The sequence below is a fragment of the Manis javanica genome, chromosome 1 (assembly GCF_040802235.1).
Source record: "Manis javanica isolate MJ-LG chromosome 1, MJ_LKY, whole genome shotgun sequence".
Taxonomy (NCBI): Eukaryota; Metazoa; Chordata; class Mammalia; order Pholidota; family Manidae; genus Manis; species Manis javanica.
Genome location: NC_133156.1, coordinates 197,538,244 through 197,554,522, shown reverse-complemented (window position 1 = coordinate 197,554,522; position 16,279 = coordinate 197,538,244). Strand labels below are relative to the sequence as shown.

Genomic DNA, 16,279 nt, shown 5'->3' with positions numbered 1-16,279 from the left:
CTAAAGTGAAATGATTTCCCTTCTTGGGGAATTTTTTTTTTTTAATACATTGATTTCCTAGCCTTATTTCCATATCAGTCTTTATATTCATCAAAAGCCCTACTTTTATTAGCTCTTGTTTTCCAGATGAGAAACCCCACCTCTGAGATTTAAAAAAAGCTCGCTCTCTGTAGAAGCCTAGTAAGTAGCATAGGTGGAGTGAAATTCATATTGGACTCCAAAGCCTGTGTGTTTAATCAGTAAACCAAAACTGCCTGGGACCACCATGTACAGTTGTACAGGTACATTGGACAAGGAAATCTCATCTAAGAGCTGCCATCCATATGGAGGGCAACCAAGATTTTATATGTTAATACAGGCAGGTGGCAGTAAAATGTCTTATGCTAATAAAATAAGCATTTTTTATGATAGTTTGTCATGGGGGAAAGGCCATCTTTTCCTAATTCATTCAAAGATCCCATAAATGCTTTTGGCCCTGAATCTGCCTCCCTATCAAGTTGCCAAGCCACATCAAGAATGAAGCTGATGGGGAAGAGCTGCTTAGGGATAGGTATACTTCAGTTAAGGAAAGTAGTACAGCAGAGGACACCAAACACCAAAAAAACCTTCCCATCAGAGCCGGAGTACTTTTATCTAATAGAAGGGGACACCATGTTTTCCCCAAATTCAGAGAGAAGTAGCCCTCAGCAACCTGCCAGTATAGCAACATGAACCCAGCCCCAGGACTCCACAGAGAAATTTTGTTACATTGTTTAGGTTTAGCAGAATTTAGGAAGGGCTTTTAACAAGGGGGTCACACCACGTTGTGTTGAGGACATTTTCTTACTCGTCACATTCTTAGCTGGGGAAGGCAGTGTGGTGCAGAGCCCTGACGTTCCTTTCCTTACTGCCCAGGTCCTGGCACAATGTTTACTGTGTCATAAATAACCAAGAAATGGGTTTCTACAAAGATGCAAAAACTGCTGCTTCTGGAATTCCCTACCACAGTGAGGTCCCTGTGAGTTTGAAAGAAGCCATTTGTGAGGTGGCCCTTGATTACAAGAAGAAGAAACACGTGTTCAAGCTAAGGTGAGAGCTGTAAGCTTCCTGCTTCCTGTCTGCTGGAGAGTGGGTGTGTGGTTGGTTTTCCTAGATAGGTGCTGTGCTCAGTGGGTTTCCCCTCTGCCATTTAAAAAAACTGCCGGCGAAGTGACTAACTGGTTTGTCATGTGTGGTCAGACCTCCAGGGACTGTGGCCAATCACCAGAATTCCCTGTGGTGTGGTTAATGGCCCAAGCTGAACATTGGAGCAAAGGAGTTTTTGTTTTTATAAGCTGGAACTTAACTGTTTCCTAACACAGTGTGAACTATTCACATTTCACAGTTTAAGGGAGCTTAGAGAAATAGTTTCCCCATCTTTGCAATTTATCCAGGAGATGGTGTTGGTTGCTCATGAGTTACCTGGAGCCGGGTCCTGGAGCCAGATGGAGAGAAACAGGAAGTGCGTGTGTCGGCCTAGGGCCGTCTGCTCCCCTCCCTTGCCCAGCAGATGTTCAGCTGCCTCTGAAACCATCCAGTTCCAGATGTCTCTACTCTCGAGAACACAAGCACCTCCCCACAGACTGGATCCAGGCTCAGAGGCTTATTCTTGGAAATGGGCAGACAAAACATTTTATCTTGAGAAACGAAATAACTAAACATGTTAGTGATTAGGATGTTACTTAGCTTAATACTAAAATGATCTGTTACTTTGGGATCTGAAAAGCTTTGGTGTTTAGTTATGTGTTTATCTTATGCCGGTTGGACCAGGCCAAGGACTGGAGAGGAGAGAGTTGGGAATGGTGTGGTTTATTGAGCTCTGTCGATGAGCACGGGTGGCAGGCTCTTCAGGATCTGGAACACTTCACAGTCTCCAAGAGCCTGGCCGCCTCCCTCTCTGTGCTGCCCCGATGCAGCTCCAGAGGGTCAGCGTATTTATTGGCAGAGGGCACTTACCCTCCTCCGTGCTGGCAGCTCCCCTCTTCCTTCTAGTAGCAGTGGGGTGAACGCATAAGCCGTCCAAGCCATTGTGTCTTCTCTGTGTCACAGTGATGGCCTTGCAAGGATAGTTTCTTCCTGAGGCAAATGTAAGAATAGAAATCTAGAACTCTTCTGTAAGTCTGTTCAGAAACTCTAGTATTTGTAAATGTGTGGGGTACATAAGTAGCAGAGTTTCCAAAGGGCCCATTCTTTTAAAAGAGCTTTCTCTCCTTCAGTTTAGAGTAGCGATCAGGCCTCCATGTGTTTTTTGCCGCAGCAGAGCCAGCTGTTAATATGTTTGGGCCTTTCTGGATCCTTCTAGTGATCGGAACACCAGGTTGCCTGTGTATATTATATTGGTCCAATTATGTGGCCTCCTGATGTCCAGGGGGCCATGGCTGGGTTGGTGTGTATGTAGGACTCTGACGAGCATTCCTGGTGTGGTTCCCATGGCCTTCTTGGATCCCACATTATGATAAGGGAGTTGAGGGGTTTCTGGGTTTTTTCCCTTAAATTTTGACTGACTTTTTCCTTCAAATTACAGATTAAATGATGGCAATGAGTACCTCTTCCAAGCCAAAGATGATGTAAGTTTCTAAGATTCATTTCTCTCATGCATGTAAGGATTTGCAAGTGTTGGTGGCATTATAAGCTTTATTTGTGGTTTTCTTCGTATCAGTGATGTTCATGAGTAGCCTCTGTCATCTGGTCCCCACAGTCACTAGCGCTGAAAGGTCCTCACTTCTTCGTCTCTAGGAGGCAGTGAAGGTCACTGCGCTGCCGCCTCCTGTGGCAGGAGAGCTGGTGCAGGGTCTCTTGAAGTAGGTGGGGGGGAACTTGCCGCCTCCTAGCGGGTGAGGTGGTCCCAGGGCTGGATGTGGATCTGGAAACCCAGTCAGGAGCCTCCCTGCGGCACCCGCTGCCCCTGAACTGACCACTTCATTGGCGTTCTTCACCCTGAGAGGAGAGAGGGTTGACTGAGAGAACACAACATGTGTTTTAAATTTGAAAAAGCAACTTCTATTAAATTTATGCAACATGACGTCAAATATTTCAGTTTTTTTAAAAAAAGAGTAGCATCTAGTGTGGAGCCTTACATCCCTCAGATGGAGACCAGTCTTCCAGCACCATACATTAGAGTGCTGAGCTGCAGGCACTATAAGCTGAATTCTCATGAGAGTTGAACCATGTTCACTCTGCTGTACTGATAAAGCAGAGGTTCGTTTGGGAACTGTTAGCCCCCAGTTAGCCAGACGCACTGTTCTCGAGCCTGTGGACTGACAGAGGCTCAGAGAGGCAGGTGGAGTGCAAGCGTCTCGTGCCCATCTCTCTTGGTTGAATCTCACTTGTGCCTCCTCCTTTGTCCAGGAGGAAATGAACACGTGGATCCAGGCCATCTCGTCCGCCATCTCCTCTGATAAACACGAGGTGTCTGCCAGCACCCAGAGCACGCCAGCCTCCAGCCGGGCACAGACCCTGCCCACCAGCGTCGTCACCATCACCAGCGAGTCCAGTCCCGGCAAGCGGGAGAAGGACAAAGAGAAAGACAAAGAGAAGAGGTTCAGCATTTTTGGGAAGAAGAAGTGAACTCCTTCCCTTCACCTCCTGCCCTTCTCTTACCTTTTCAGTGAAATTCCAGCATGCAAGCTCAGAACCAACACATTACTCTCTGTGCCTAATGTTCCTCGATGTGGTTGATTTTTTTTTTTAATTTATAGAGCATTTCTGGGGGGTGGGGGAAATACACCTAACACTTTATCTCCAAGTTATAAAAGTTTGAGGTGCAGAGGGAAGACCAGATTTTTTTAAATAAAATTATATAGATTAGATCTCAATATTTAAACTGTTCCTCAATTTTGTGAGGCTGTGTTGGAAATAACCTGCCTCTAGTGCTGTTGGTATGCAAGGCAGCGGTGCTTCAACAATATTTCCTGTGCTCACCAGAGACAAAATGTACCAGTTTCCTGACTCCATTCTCTTCCTTTTACTTCTAGTGGTTACCTTGAGTCTTGACTATTAGAAGTGCCCGTAGTGGGTCTAACCTTGGTTAAACAGGTCGTGTGTTATGATCTTGCAGCCATAGTGCAGCTCCATGTTAACTCTACAGACCAAACCGTTTGTATCAGGCATCACTTACTAACACATGACAGGCGGCTTTTCTGCATCAACTGCCATGACAGTTAAGAATGTCAGTATACGAGAAGGAATAGAAAACTGATAACTTGTTTTAAATACTCTGTAATTTCAATTTTTTTTTCTTTTGCTGAAATACATTATATTGTATGTTTGAGATAATTCTAGTACAAAGTATAATAAAACTAGATGTATAATAAACCCTTTAAATCCTTGGTAAGTGTACAAGTGGAACTGAAGCATTTACTGGACAACGTAATGTTACTCTAATGGTTACTTGCTCGTGCGTTGCCACACTGTGTTATAATTTGCTTCATTACCTTGCTATTTGATACATAGTGTGCATCTCTCTGTCACTGTGACGATTGTAATGACAAATTTTCATCTTACTGCACAATCAAAATGGCATTGATAGGAATGAACTCCAGAGGCTGGGCCTGGGAGGGAGGTGTCGCTCAGGCCTGGTGCTCAGTCGTTTGACCTGTACCTCTCAACTTTTGCCCTGTTAAATATATGCTATGTCATTAAATGCTTTTAAATCTAGCGTGGATAATTGTTGTTTTTCCTCTCCTTGCATGCCAAGTAGGGAAACTGGAAAGCAAGAAATAGCTAATGAGAAACCTTAGAAAGTCTACCTGCATTCCTGTTTTGCATTCTTGTGCATGTATGGAGCACGAGATTTGAAAACTAGAGTGAACAGAGTAACAACTATGGAATTTTCTGTAGCTACACATCCAAAATTTATCTTTTATTTATGAAAAAGTTACCAGAGAGCTTGCTAACCTCGGTTCTGAGTCAGGGGTTGACAACTTTTTTCTGCAAAGGGCCAGAGCTGTAAATATTTTAGACTTTGCAGGCCATACCTGTCTCCATGGAAACTCTGCTGTTGTGTAGTGCAGAGGCAGCCATTGATGATACGTAAATGAATTGGGCATGGTTATGTTCAGTGAAACTTTATGGACACAAATTTGAATTTCATATAACCTTCACATGCCACACAATATTCTTTTGATTGTTTTTGAGCATTCAAAATGTAAAATCTGTTTTACACAGATCGTACAAAAACAGACAACAGGCCTGATTTGGCCCATGGGCTGATTTGCTGGCGCCAACATAAGGCTCTGGGTTATTTATGCATGTTGTACTTGCCCTGTTCCATCTGGGACTCGGTACCATTTGCATATTTTCTTTCTTAAAGCGGCAGTGGATGCTGGTAGTGTGGAGTTTTCATTAAGTTACTCCAGAGAGGCATGACCTAAGTCCTGGGCTCCACAGCTGAATGGCACGGGAGCTTTCTGTTCACCCTACGTGAACTGGGACCTCACCATCTCCTCTCCTCTCCTATGCATCTAAGACTATCTCACCGTGACACTCCCTTGCCCTTATCTTATTCAGGATTAGAATCAAGTTGTTGAATTCTCAACAGATGAACCTTTGACCAAAATATTTGAGAAAAAGCATCTTGGAAAATAATCATGATTGATTACAGCCTACTCTTGATAAAGTCAGGCATCTGGCAGGCAGGCCACACTCAAAAGGAAGACAGCCAGCAATTCCAGAATCCCATAAAAAAAAATTTGCATGGCTATTTTGCACGTAATTCCAGAGGCTCACCCACCCCAGATTATGATGGCTGGGTTTGGTGGTACCTCCTGGGGATCCACCAACTACAACAAGATGAACAGCAGGAAGAGAAGGAACAGCGGAAGACTGCCTTGCGTGGGTCATCAGGAGCCGACGTCAGCAGGTGTGACTGCAGAACCCCACGTAAGAACGTTCACTGGCTGAAGTTTAGGGCAGACAGGATGGTCAGTGATTTTCAATCCCATTAAGATAGGATTTTTTTTTTTTAAGTCTTAACACTAACATTTTGAGGATTGTGCATATTTATCTTTATTGCTATAATGTACTATTTTACTTTAATTTTCAGTGATAAAGAACAGGTGGGAATAGTGGCTGCTGTATATATCTGAAAAGTGAGAAGCTGTAAAGAAATGGGATTTGAAATGGGCATTCTTGATTGATTAAAGGCCACTTTTATAACATTTGGACATCTTTGAAGTTGGAATGCATTTTAAATTGGTGGTGTCTCGGTGCTGCATTTTCTTGTGGTTACCTCGAGTGCTGGTACTGCTTACAGCCCATGGCATCTTCAGTGGAGGAACTGGCAGGCTGAGAGACAGACACATTCTCAGCAAGTTTTGGCACTTTTAGGATTGATTATATATGGGAGTTCTAGGATACTCCTAATGGATTCCTTCTTTCATTAGTTGGAATGCTTAAATGTTTCCTTTCATCTGAATTTATATAGGAAAGGCATGATAAATGCTTGAGTCTTCCCATTACTTAGACTGACCTAATGACTCGTGACCCAAAACTATAAAAACAGGAAGAAAGTAAACCTATCAAAACCTATCTCACCATTGAAAGTCATGGTGAAATCTTTCCGTTTCCCAACACTGACCATCAGTGAAACTTAGAAACTACGTCCTAACTCTGGCTGGTGGGAACCCCCTCAAGTTGGCTTCTGAATCCTTTTGATAACAACCCTAGTGATCTTTAATACCTTCCTCCCTGTGTGGCGTGACAAGATGTCCCAGGATCAGCCAGTACATCTCTTGCCCCCAGACATGCAATCAGTCAGAGGTTTCTTTAAGACACCCTCATTTCTTTTAGTAGGAAATAGTATTTCAGAACTATAATCTTGTTGGCTAGCAATGTTCACTGCCACTGGGCTGATTCTTGTTTCTAAGCATATCAGAAAATCTAAGAAAAACTAACTCATGAGTTCATACTCAAACTCAGGACTGCAAGGTTTTTAACATCTCCTGTGTCAAATTTTTTTCATTCAGAGAATCATTGCACTCAAGGATACAGGGAGCATAGAATTAGAATATCCTGTAATTGCATGATTTATCCCATATTACATAAGCTCATAATAGTGATACTGGTACTACCAACAGTAATTACTGAGAATATTTTTTTAATTAAACTCCCTTATGTTGCAGTAATAGTAGATTCACATGCAGTTAAAGAATTCAGTACTGGTTACCCAATTTCCCTCAATGCTAGGTAACACCTTGCAAAAACTAGTACACTAACACATCCAGAATTTTGACATTGATAAAGTCCAGGTAACATTTCCATCACCAGGAAGATCCTTTCCTATTGTTCTTGTATAGGTACACCTGCTCCCTTGTGCCACCCGCCTGAGTAACCACCAGCCTGTTCTCCATTGCTATATGTCATTTCAAGAATGTTGTATAAACAGAATCACACAGGATGTAACTTTTTAGGAATGGCCTTTTGTGCGCTCAGCATACTTCTCTGGAGATCCATGCAGGTTATTTTGTGTTTCAATAGTTGGTTCCATTTGTTGCTGAGTAGTAAGCAGTCTGCAGTAAGGCTGTGCCACTATTTGTTTATCCGTCCACTTAATGAAGGGACCTCTGAGTAGTTTCCAGTTCGGGGCTATTTTGTCAAGAGTGCTGTAACCATTTATGTGCAGGTTTTTGTGAGAACATAAATTTAATTTCTCTGGGATAAGAAATAACCCTGTAAGTCATGGTGAAATCTTTCCATTTCCTAACACTGACCATCAGTGAAACTTAAAAACTATGTCCTTGCGCCTTTCAGGAATGCCAAGAATAATTGTTTTAAATGTTTTGTATGTGCTCTCTCCATTCTCCCCTTCACGCCCACTTTTAGGTTGTTTGTATCTACAATGCTTTAGCATATAGTTCTTACTCATAACTCGGCTTTAGTCTTTGTTCCAAAGTAGCATGTGTGTTAACGCTCACCTCTAGACCTGTGCAGATGTTCGTGTCACTTCCGTTGTGTGAGGCCAGTTCTCTGGGTCAAACCCCTGAAGTGCTCTTTTGTTGATTGCAGGATGAATAGAGATCTCCCAAGGGAGAAATAAAGGTGGGCTTCAAAGTTCATCAAGGTTTAGACCCAACTCAACACAGTCCACCTAGCAAAATGAGAGTTTGCAACTTGTTTTTTTTTTTAAAAAAAAAGAAAACCACAAATCCAAATGGGCTGACTGTGAGGAAGAATGTTACATACTGTTTGGAGCTTTCAGTGTTTTTGGGAAAAGGTCAGCCTTCTGAAAAAAGGGACTCAGGAAATGGGCTTGGAGGGGGCACTCGCTTTTATTTAAATTAGGCATCAAGATATGTGAGAAACGGTTTTCTTCCATGCTGTTCAGGGTATTTTCACTCAAGTTGAGAAAATACCGCCAACCTCAGACTCATGTGAACTGGGCTGACTTGGGAGAGTTAGTGACAGTGGGTAGAATTATTTGGTAGAGGTCAAGAGCCTCATTTTGGCCTTTCTGTCTCTGCAGCAGAGCTTGGCACACTCCTGAGGAATGCCCAGTTTGCTTCAGGCACATGGGGCAGCTCTCTGAGCTGCCTTGGTTGTCAGTGGTCCCTTCAAGCGCAGTGTCCGCTGTCGGGTCAGTGTCACAGCAAGAGGAGCAAGCACTCTGCTCCCACAGGCCTGGGGCTGCTCCACCACGAGCCCGGTTCTCTGTGTCCCTGCCCCGGCGCACAGACACCCTGCGGGGTGGCCGCGTCAGGGCCACAAGGTCTGTGTGGGCGTGCGCAAATTTACGCTTGGCCTTCTCTTGTCCCTTCAGATATTTATCACACTGTGGGGCCCTATTGTGTCTGGGAGTGGGAACGGAGGAGGCGGAACATCAGTGGAGTTTCCTGAAACTGGATCTTTAAAGGGAAAGGGAATTTTCTCTTACACAAGCCCGCAGGGACGTCGCCACGGGGTGGGGCATCCTGCATTCCAGAGGATGGGCGTTGGGCGGGCGCCTGGAGCTCTCCCCCCTGAAGCTGAGGCAAACCTTGGCTCGCAGCATTTTCCTGGAGAATCTGCTCAGTTTCCAGTCACCATTTTAGTTTCCCTGTCACAGTGAATTATTCCCAGTGTTGCTGTTCTTCAAGGTTTTATTTTGTGAAGGCAACAGTCTCTTGAGGTTTCACTCCCCTGTCTGGGGCCTGCATGTTAGGGACGGGTCTCACAGCCTCAACTCAAATGGCCGCGAAGAGCGCCCACCTGGACTCATGCTCGCTGGTGTATAGGCTGGCCCTTTCCTGCTGCCCTGTTAAAAGTGTCTGTCACATCTCTTCCCTCGTCTCTCCGGGGTACATGTGGGTGTGATTTGATTACTTCATCTGACTTGCTCCTCTGCTTTTCTGGGGAAAGAGAGTGGGCTCTTGGCCCAGCCTGGCTGGAATCAGGGCTCCTTCGCTGTAGAGCCAAGTGACAAGTCCCTCCGTCTCATCACCTTCGCAAAGCACCTACTCGGTGCTGGTCGCTCTGGGGGAAATCCTCTGTGGAGCTTCCAATACACTTCCTCTATGGTTCAACAGAGCCTGGGGCCTCTTATCTTTAGAATAAATTGAAGAAATGAGGTGGTAACTCCATCAGTCAGTTCCTCCTCTCCCAGGGTATGCTGCTGAGCAGGAAGCTCTTTGTATTTTTTTTCATAAAGATGATTTTATTAGAATGCAAAAGAAAATCTCTGCCCAAATGGTATAAACAACAGAGAATTTGTCAGCTTACACAACTAAAATACTCTGAGGTATTTACCGCATACATCTAGGGATTGATTTGTTCCACAGATTCTCAGTCTTAGCAGAGCTGCAGATCAACAACCTGTCTGCTCCCACCCCTGCCCTCCTCTGTGGGTTACTTTAGGCCTCAGGCCGGCCTCCCTCCTGCTATTGGCAGCCAGCACCTGCACAGTTGTGTCCTTGTTCATGTCGCACAGGAAGAAGAGGGCTCCTCCTCCCCTAAACATATAGTAGAGCTGAGTTTCACTTTGAATGGATTGAATTTGGGTTTGTGTCCATCCGTGAACCACACCTCCTACAAGAGAAATCACTTTGGGTAACCAGGGCGCCCCCCTGGTCTGTCCAGACCACTACAGAGTGGACATGGACGGGATGGGCTCCCAGTGTCCATCACACCAGATTGAGTAAACCACGTCAAAGGCTAAAAATGCCAAGGGTGGTTTGTGTGAGGGGAGGTGGATGGAGATTATGTGTGAAGGGTGCTAAAGTGCCCACCTCCTGCCTGGCCCCCAAACGCGGCATATCTGGCATGAAAGTGTTGGCTCAGAAAGAGGGGTGGGGTTTGAGAAATAGTAAGGGAAGGGCTCTTGTGTGAAAGAGACACTTTTTCTTTAAAAAAGAAGACATGGCTGTTCTAGGACCTCCTCTTAGCCTTGAAGTTCTTTGATTTTTAAAGCACCTTTAGTAATGTATTCAAGTTTGCCCCTGACTTTGCACGTGTTGATACTGTCCTTGGATTTTCCAAGGTGCTTATTTTGGGCATACCTGGCCTTAGGAACAGAGATGGGGGTACTGAGGAGGGCCTCTAGTGGTCTGGTCCCACTTGCTACCATCTACAGGCCTGCCTTCTCCAGCAGACCACAAAGGGAGCTGTTGAGATTCTATAAATTTATGAACTGACCAGATGCTTATCTGAGGAATTGATTTTTTTTTCTTTTGAAATAAAGTCGTACAAAAAGTGCTAATTATCTGTGTCTTTGGAGAGTCCCGAGTGCCTGAACAAATGGTTGGAACATCGTGTGGCCGAGAGACAAGCAGTGTGGGGCACACAGTCCCTGGGTGCCCTGCGCCATGAGGGAGCAGCCCCATGGAGCTCAGCACGGTGCCTTAAAAAGTCCCCATCACTGACAGGAGGGAAAACTACCCAGGGTATTGACTTAAAAGGCCAAGGGGGTCCCACAGGACTGGGTGGGGGTGTGAGGCAGGGTCCAGGGGGAGCCATTTGCTTGGATAGGAGGGCTTGATAGAAGAGGGTGCTGCTGGTCTTTGGAAAAGGATTTCAGGCAGAATGTCTGTCATTACTCAGTTAAGAGGGAAAAGCATTTAAATTCCTTAGGAGAACAGTTTGCAAAGATGAACCTGTCCTTATGTTATCTTTTTAATTGTGACATTTTGCATTTCTGTCATTTCCTTAGCACAGCTGCCTCTCGCAGAAGCAGCCCAGCTGAGGGAACATAGCCCAATAGCTCCCCTTGTGTCTCAGATCCTTGGAAGCGGGGACCAAGGGAGGCCTGTATCCCACCCCATGGCTGGCCTCGTGGCACTTGGAGCCCAGCCAAGAGGAGTGCCATTCCTGCACTGGCTGTGCCCGATAGCCAGCATTTGCTGGGCGCTTACTGTCTGTGTCAGCTGCTGCCCTTAGCACTTCACACATGATGACTCGCCCAATCTCACAGCAGCCCTACGAGGTAGGCACTTGGCGCGTGGGTTTTGTTACAGCTGAGAGCAGAGTTGTCACTGCAGGGAACAGAAGACTAGGAGCCGGGCTGGTGCTGGGAGAGCCAAGACCATAGCGCCTCAGATGTTCTGAAGCTTTGACAAGGTCTGGCTGAGCCCACGACTGACCCGCCCTCTGCCTCATCCCCATTCACCTGTATTGGGATGTTTGCCCAGGATTCTCTGGCATCCTCATGACCAGCCCAGGCCCTCTGTGTGATGGGTGTGTGTGAACATACCCTATGGGAAGGTAGAGGGTCTTTGCTGAGAAACGAGGAACCACCCAAGCCGGATCTGAATGTGCCAGAACAACTGGTTGGAAAAAACGGACCAGTGATTTAGGTATGGGACTCTATAAAAAAGTGGTTTGACGTGTTTCACTCTGTTCACCAGATGGGATGACTTTATCTTGCTAATAACACCGCTAACATTGGGTGCCATGTTGTTCCAGGCAGTGTACGAAGCACTTGAGTTGTGTTGTCTCACCAAATCCTCGTCGCAATTCTGTGAAGTATTGGTTGTCTTGACTGTACAGAGGAGGAAACAAAGGCTTAGAGTTAAGTGCTTGTGTTAACAGCAGCTGGCGATCTGAATTCTGACAGGCCTTTGCAGAGGCCACACTCTCAGACTAAACAGCCCACTTGATCTCCCTCACCTGGATTCTCCTCCTGCGGTCCTCTGTGGGCTTAGAAACACCTGTCCTGGAACCAGAGCCAGTCAGTGGGGGGTCTCATGTGGGTGAACCCTGCCCCTTAAAGGTGGGCTACTGGAGAGAGAACTGTGATGGCTAGTGTCAGGCCCACTCCACAGCCACATCAACCTGACTGTCAAAGTCACAGTCTCTCACTGACTGGCTCAGCACCCACGTTGCTCTGGAGTCAAGATGCACAAGCTACAGTTTGGCTGTCAAGGGCATGTGCAATGTAATTGGAGGGTGATCGATGCCTGATTCAGCCTTATAAATCTGTATTCGCCCAGCACTGAACTATGTGCTGAAGTCTTTTTGGATTAAATTTAAGGTCAGGTAAACACATGGGGACACAAATATTTGGAAGGGAGGGAAGTGTGTGGAGAAAGTGAAGGTTCCTATGGCCAGGATTCTCACCTGGCCCTGGTCAGCCTGCTCACTACACACGTGTGGGCAAAATGTTGTTATTGACTCTATATAAAGAGCTCCTCAGTGCTCTGGGCTGCTGCAGGGCTGCGGAACTGCAGGAGAGCAGAGGCTGGAGTGGTGGCAGCACCGAGGACAGCTTGGTGGCAGACTGAGACAGCTGCGGGGGCAGAGAGGCCCAGAGGCAGAGACCGGCTTGCTGCATGCAGACTTGCTCTGATGGACAGGATTCTAGTGATTGACCTGTCACCGTGGGAATAAAGTTGGGTATAACCCTTTCACCCCAAGAACATTCCATTGTCATGTTTACAGTCTCACTGAATCCATGGTGAACTTGTCTGGGGCTGAAATCCATTGGCAAGACAAAGCAGCAAAGAAAGAAGAGAGGAAGGAAGGGTGGAAGGTTCCTCCAATTAGCTGGATACTCTGTAGCCTCAGAAAGGGGGCAAAATAAATTGTGGCTCAGCATAAAACCCATACCTGGGTTTGGTGTTTAAAAAAGGAGAGGAAAAGAAAAGAGAAACTGTGGAAAGGGGATCAGGGGAGAGAGGAGAGGCGGGCATGCGGACAAGTACTTGAATCTCCTTTGCAGCCCAAGGTGGTGAAGACAAGCTGTAAGAACTGATGGGCTCCAGCTGAGATGGGTCAGATTTTCATTCCAGCTCCCTGAACTGGCCACAGGGCACCCTTATTTTCTGATAACTATCTTTTCTCTTGCTCTGATTTCTAATTCTCCCCACTGGGCATCTTACTCCTTGCTGTCCTTCCCACATGCATGAAATCCTACACAGGTAAACACTATGTTCTTACTCTGTACAGTATTTTCACTTAAATTTACACCACATTTTACCATGTCGCTACAGAGAATTTTTTTTAAGTATAGTTGATATACAATATTATATTGGTGTTTCACATGTAGAACCTCATGATTCAACCATTTCATAGGTTACAAAATGCCCACCACAATAAGTGTAGCTACCATTTGTCACCATATGAAGTTATTACAATATTATTGACTATTATTTCCTATAGCTGTACTTTTTATTCCTATGACTTAATTATTTTTTCATTGGAAGTTTGTACCTCTTTATCCATTTCACCTATTTTGTCCCCTATGGCAACCACCAATTTGTCCTCTGAGTTTAGTCTTACTGTTTTGTTTTCTTGTTCATTTGTTTTATTTTTTAGATTTCACTTATAAGTGAAATCTTGCGGTATTTGTCTTTCTCTGACTTATTTCACTTAGCATAATACCCTCTAGGTCCATGCATGTTGTCACAAATGGCAAGATTTCATTCTTTTTTTATGATTGAGTAATATTCTATTACTTATATATGCCACATCTTTATCGTTCATCTATCAGTAGGCACATAGGGGGTACATCTCTCTTTTTGAATACTAATTTTGTTTTCTTCAGATAAATTCCCAGAAGCTAAATTACTGGGTCCCATGGCATTTCTATTTTTAATTTTTTGTGGAGCCTTCACACTGTTTTCCATAGTGGTTACATCAATTTACATTTCCACCAACAGTACATGAGGGTTCTTTTCCCCCACATCTTTGCCAATTCTTGTTATTTCTTGTCTTGTTGATAGTAGCCCTTCTGGCTGGTGTGAGATGACACCTCATTGTGGTTTTGATTTGCATTTTCATGATGATTAGTGATGTTGAACATGTTTTCATGTGCCTGTTGACAATATATATGTCTTCTTTGGAAAAATGTCTATTCAGGTCCTCTGTTTAATTATTTGTTTTGTTTTTGGTGTTGAGTTGGAAGAGTTCATTATACATTTTGGATACGAACCCCTTGTTGGATAATATCATTTGCAAATATCTTCTCCCATCAGTAGGCTGCATTTCCATTTTGTTGATGGTTTCCTTTGCTGTGCACCTTTTTAGGCTTCATGTAGTCCCACTTGCATATTTCTGCTTTTGTTTCTCTTTCCCTGGGAGACATATCCAGAAAAAAATTACTAAGGCTTATGCTTATGAGTTTACTGCCTGTGTTTTCTTCTAGGAGTTTTATGGTATCAGGTCTGGTATTTAGCCTTTAATCCACTTCTAGTTTATTTTTGTGTGGTGTAAGACAGTGGTCCAGTTTTCCCAACACCATTTACTGGAGACTGTCTTTTCCACATAGCATATTCTTGCCTCCTTTGTCATATATTAATTGACATGTAAGTGTGGGCTTATTTCTGAACTCTCAGTTCTGTTCCACTGATTTCTGTGTCTATCTTTGTGCCAGAACCATACAGTTATGGTTACTATAGTTTTGTAGTATATAAAGTATATATGAAATCAGGGAGCATGATACATCCAGCTTTGTTATTCTTTTTCGAGATTGCTTGAAACTTTGTGGTTCTTATTTCAAGGGCCATTTGTCATTTCCTACTGGGTTGATGAAACATTAGTTATTAAAATGTTCCCCAAACTCTAGGTATTTAGCACTCCCCACCAACAGGCTTGTGTTCCTAAAATTACAGCTCTTAGTTTTGCCTAGGGCAGTTCTCAGGGGCCTAAATATCCTCCAGGTAGGGTGCCTTCACAGACCATATTCCCCTTAAAGGTGTGACGGTAAACACCTCAGAAATCTGTCTGTTTCCACCTCTGTAGAAATGGTCTCTTGGGATTCATTGCCCTTTTGGGGTCTGGGCTTTGATCTCAGCCACCCTGACAGCTTCAGTAACTTTACATTTCAGGAAACTGGGTTTGGGTCTTTATCCCTTCATTCCCTAAAATCTCCTGGGGTCCTAATGCAAATTTTATCAAACTCAGCCCAGCAAATTTTAAGCACATCAGTAATTTCTCTCTCCTATACAAACACATAGATAATTAAGTTTCATCTTACAATATAACTTGCCACAATTCTTGGTAATCACTAAGAACATGCTTATAGATTTTGCTTCATTTTCCTATTATAGCTTTCCAAACAACATACTCACTTAGTTACCTGCTGTAAAGAAGAGTAGTAGCTTTTCCATAGAAACAATTGTTTTTATTTGTAGCAAGTATCATTGAGTTTCTTGGGCTACCAGCTAGGGTAAGCTTTCTCTCCTGTATTTTACATTTCTTTTCCTCAAATTATTCATACCTGGTTCATTAAGCTTCTGAGTCACAAGCCACAAAAATTAACTCTGGCTAATTTAGCAGAAAAGGAACTTATTAAGGCCCCAAAAACTCCAGAAAGGCCAGAGAACCAGACTTAGAGTTTTTACAGTCAAGAGTGATGACATAAGTCCAGCCACAGGACAGGCTAGCTGGCCTCACCCAAGGCTGCCCTGCTGTCTTAGATGGCAGCAGGGCCTGCACAGGCTCTCCTCCTTCACGGCACCAGCTTCCAAGTTGGGCAGGTGTGTACAATTGGGGGGCTCTCCATGCGTCCGTGCCCTTGCTGCAAGGGAGGCTGGGAAAAGCATTCTAACTTTCTACAGCGTGCAAGTCAGCCACAAGGTGGTGTATTCCAAAAGCGGGAAGGGGGTGTTTAAAAACTGGGTGGCTGTGTTAGTTTCCTTTTGCTGCCATAACAAATTATCGTAAATGTATGGCTGAAAACAACACAATTTTATTGTCTTGCAGTTCTGTAAGTTAGAAGTCAGACACAAGTGTAAGTGGGCTAAAACTACAGTGTTGGCACTGCTGCCTCCCTGTCCGGTGCTCCAGTGGAGAAGCTGGATCCTTGCCTTTTCCAGCTTTTAGAGGCTGCCTGCGTTCCTTGCTTGTGGCCCTG

General features: G+C 44.6%; 1 protein-coding gene across 5 annotated transcripts in view; it reads left to right on the top strand.

Annotated features, from left to right (window-relative positions):
• The window catches only part of SPTBN1 (spectrin beta, non-erythrocytic 1), a 197,324-nt gene extending 192,650 nt beyond the window's left edge, over positions 1-4,674 (top strand). For 4 of the 5 annotated variants that reach the window (XM_073213209.1, XM_073213215.1, XM_073213219.1 and 1 more), the window contains 3 exons: positions 895-1,068; positions 2,543-2,585; positions 3,367-4,674. In XM_073213209.1, the coding sequence (XP_073069310.1) occupies positions 895-1,068; positions 2,543-2,585; positions 3,367-3,585 (436 nt within the window). In that variant the 3' untranslated portion in view covers positions 3,586-4,674. Of the gene's footprint in view, positions 1-894; positions 1,069-1,412; positions 1,481-2,542; positions 2,586-3,366 lie in introns of all 5 variants that reach the window. The other variant, XM_073213234.1, reaches the window with a different exon arrangement.
• The last annotated feature ends 11,605 nt before the right edge of the window (positions 4,675-16,279 follow it).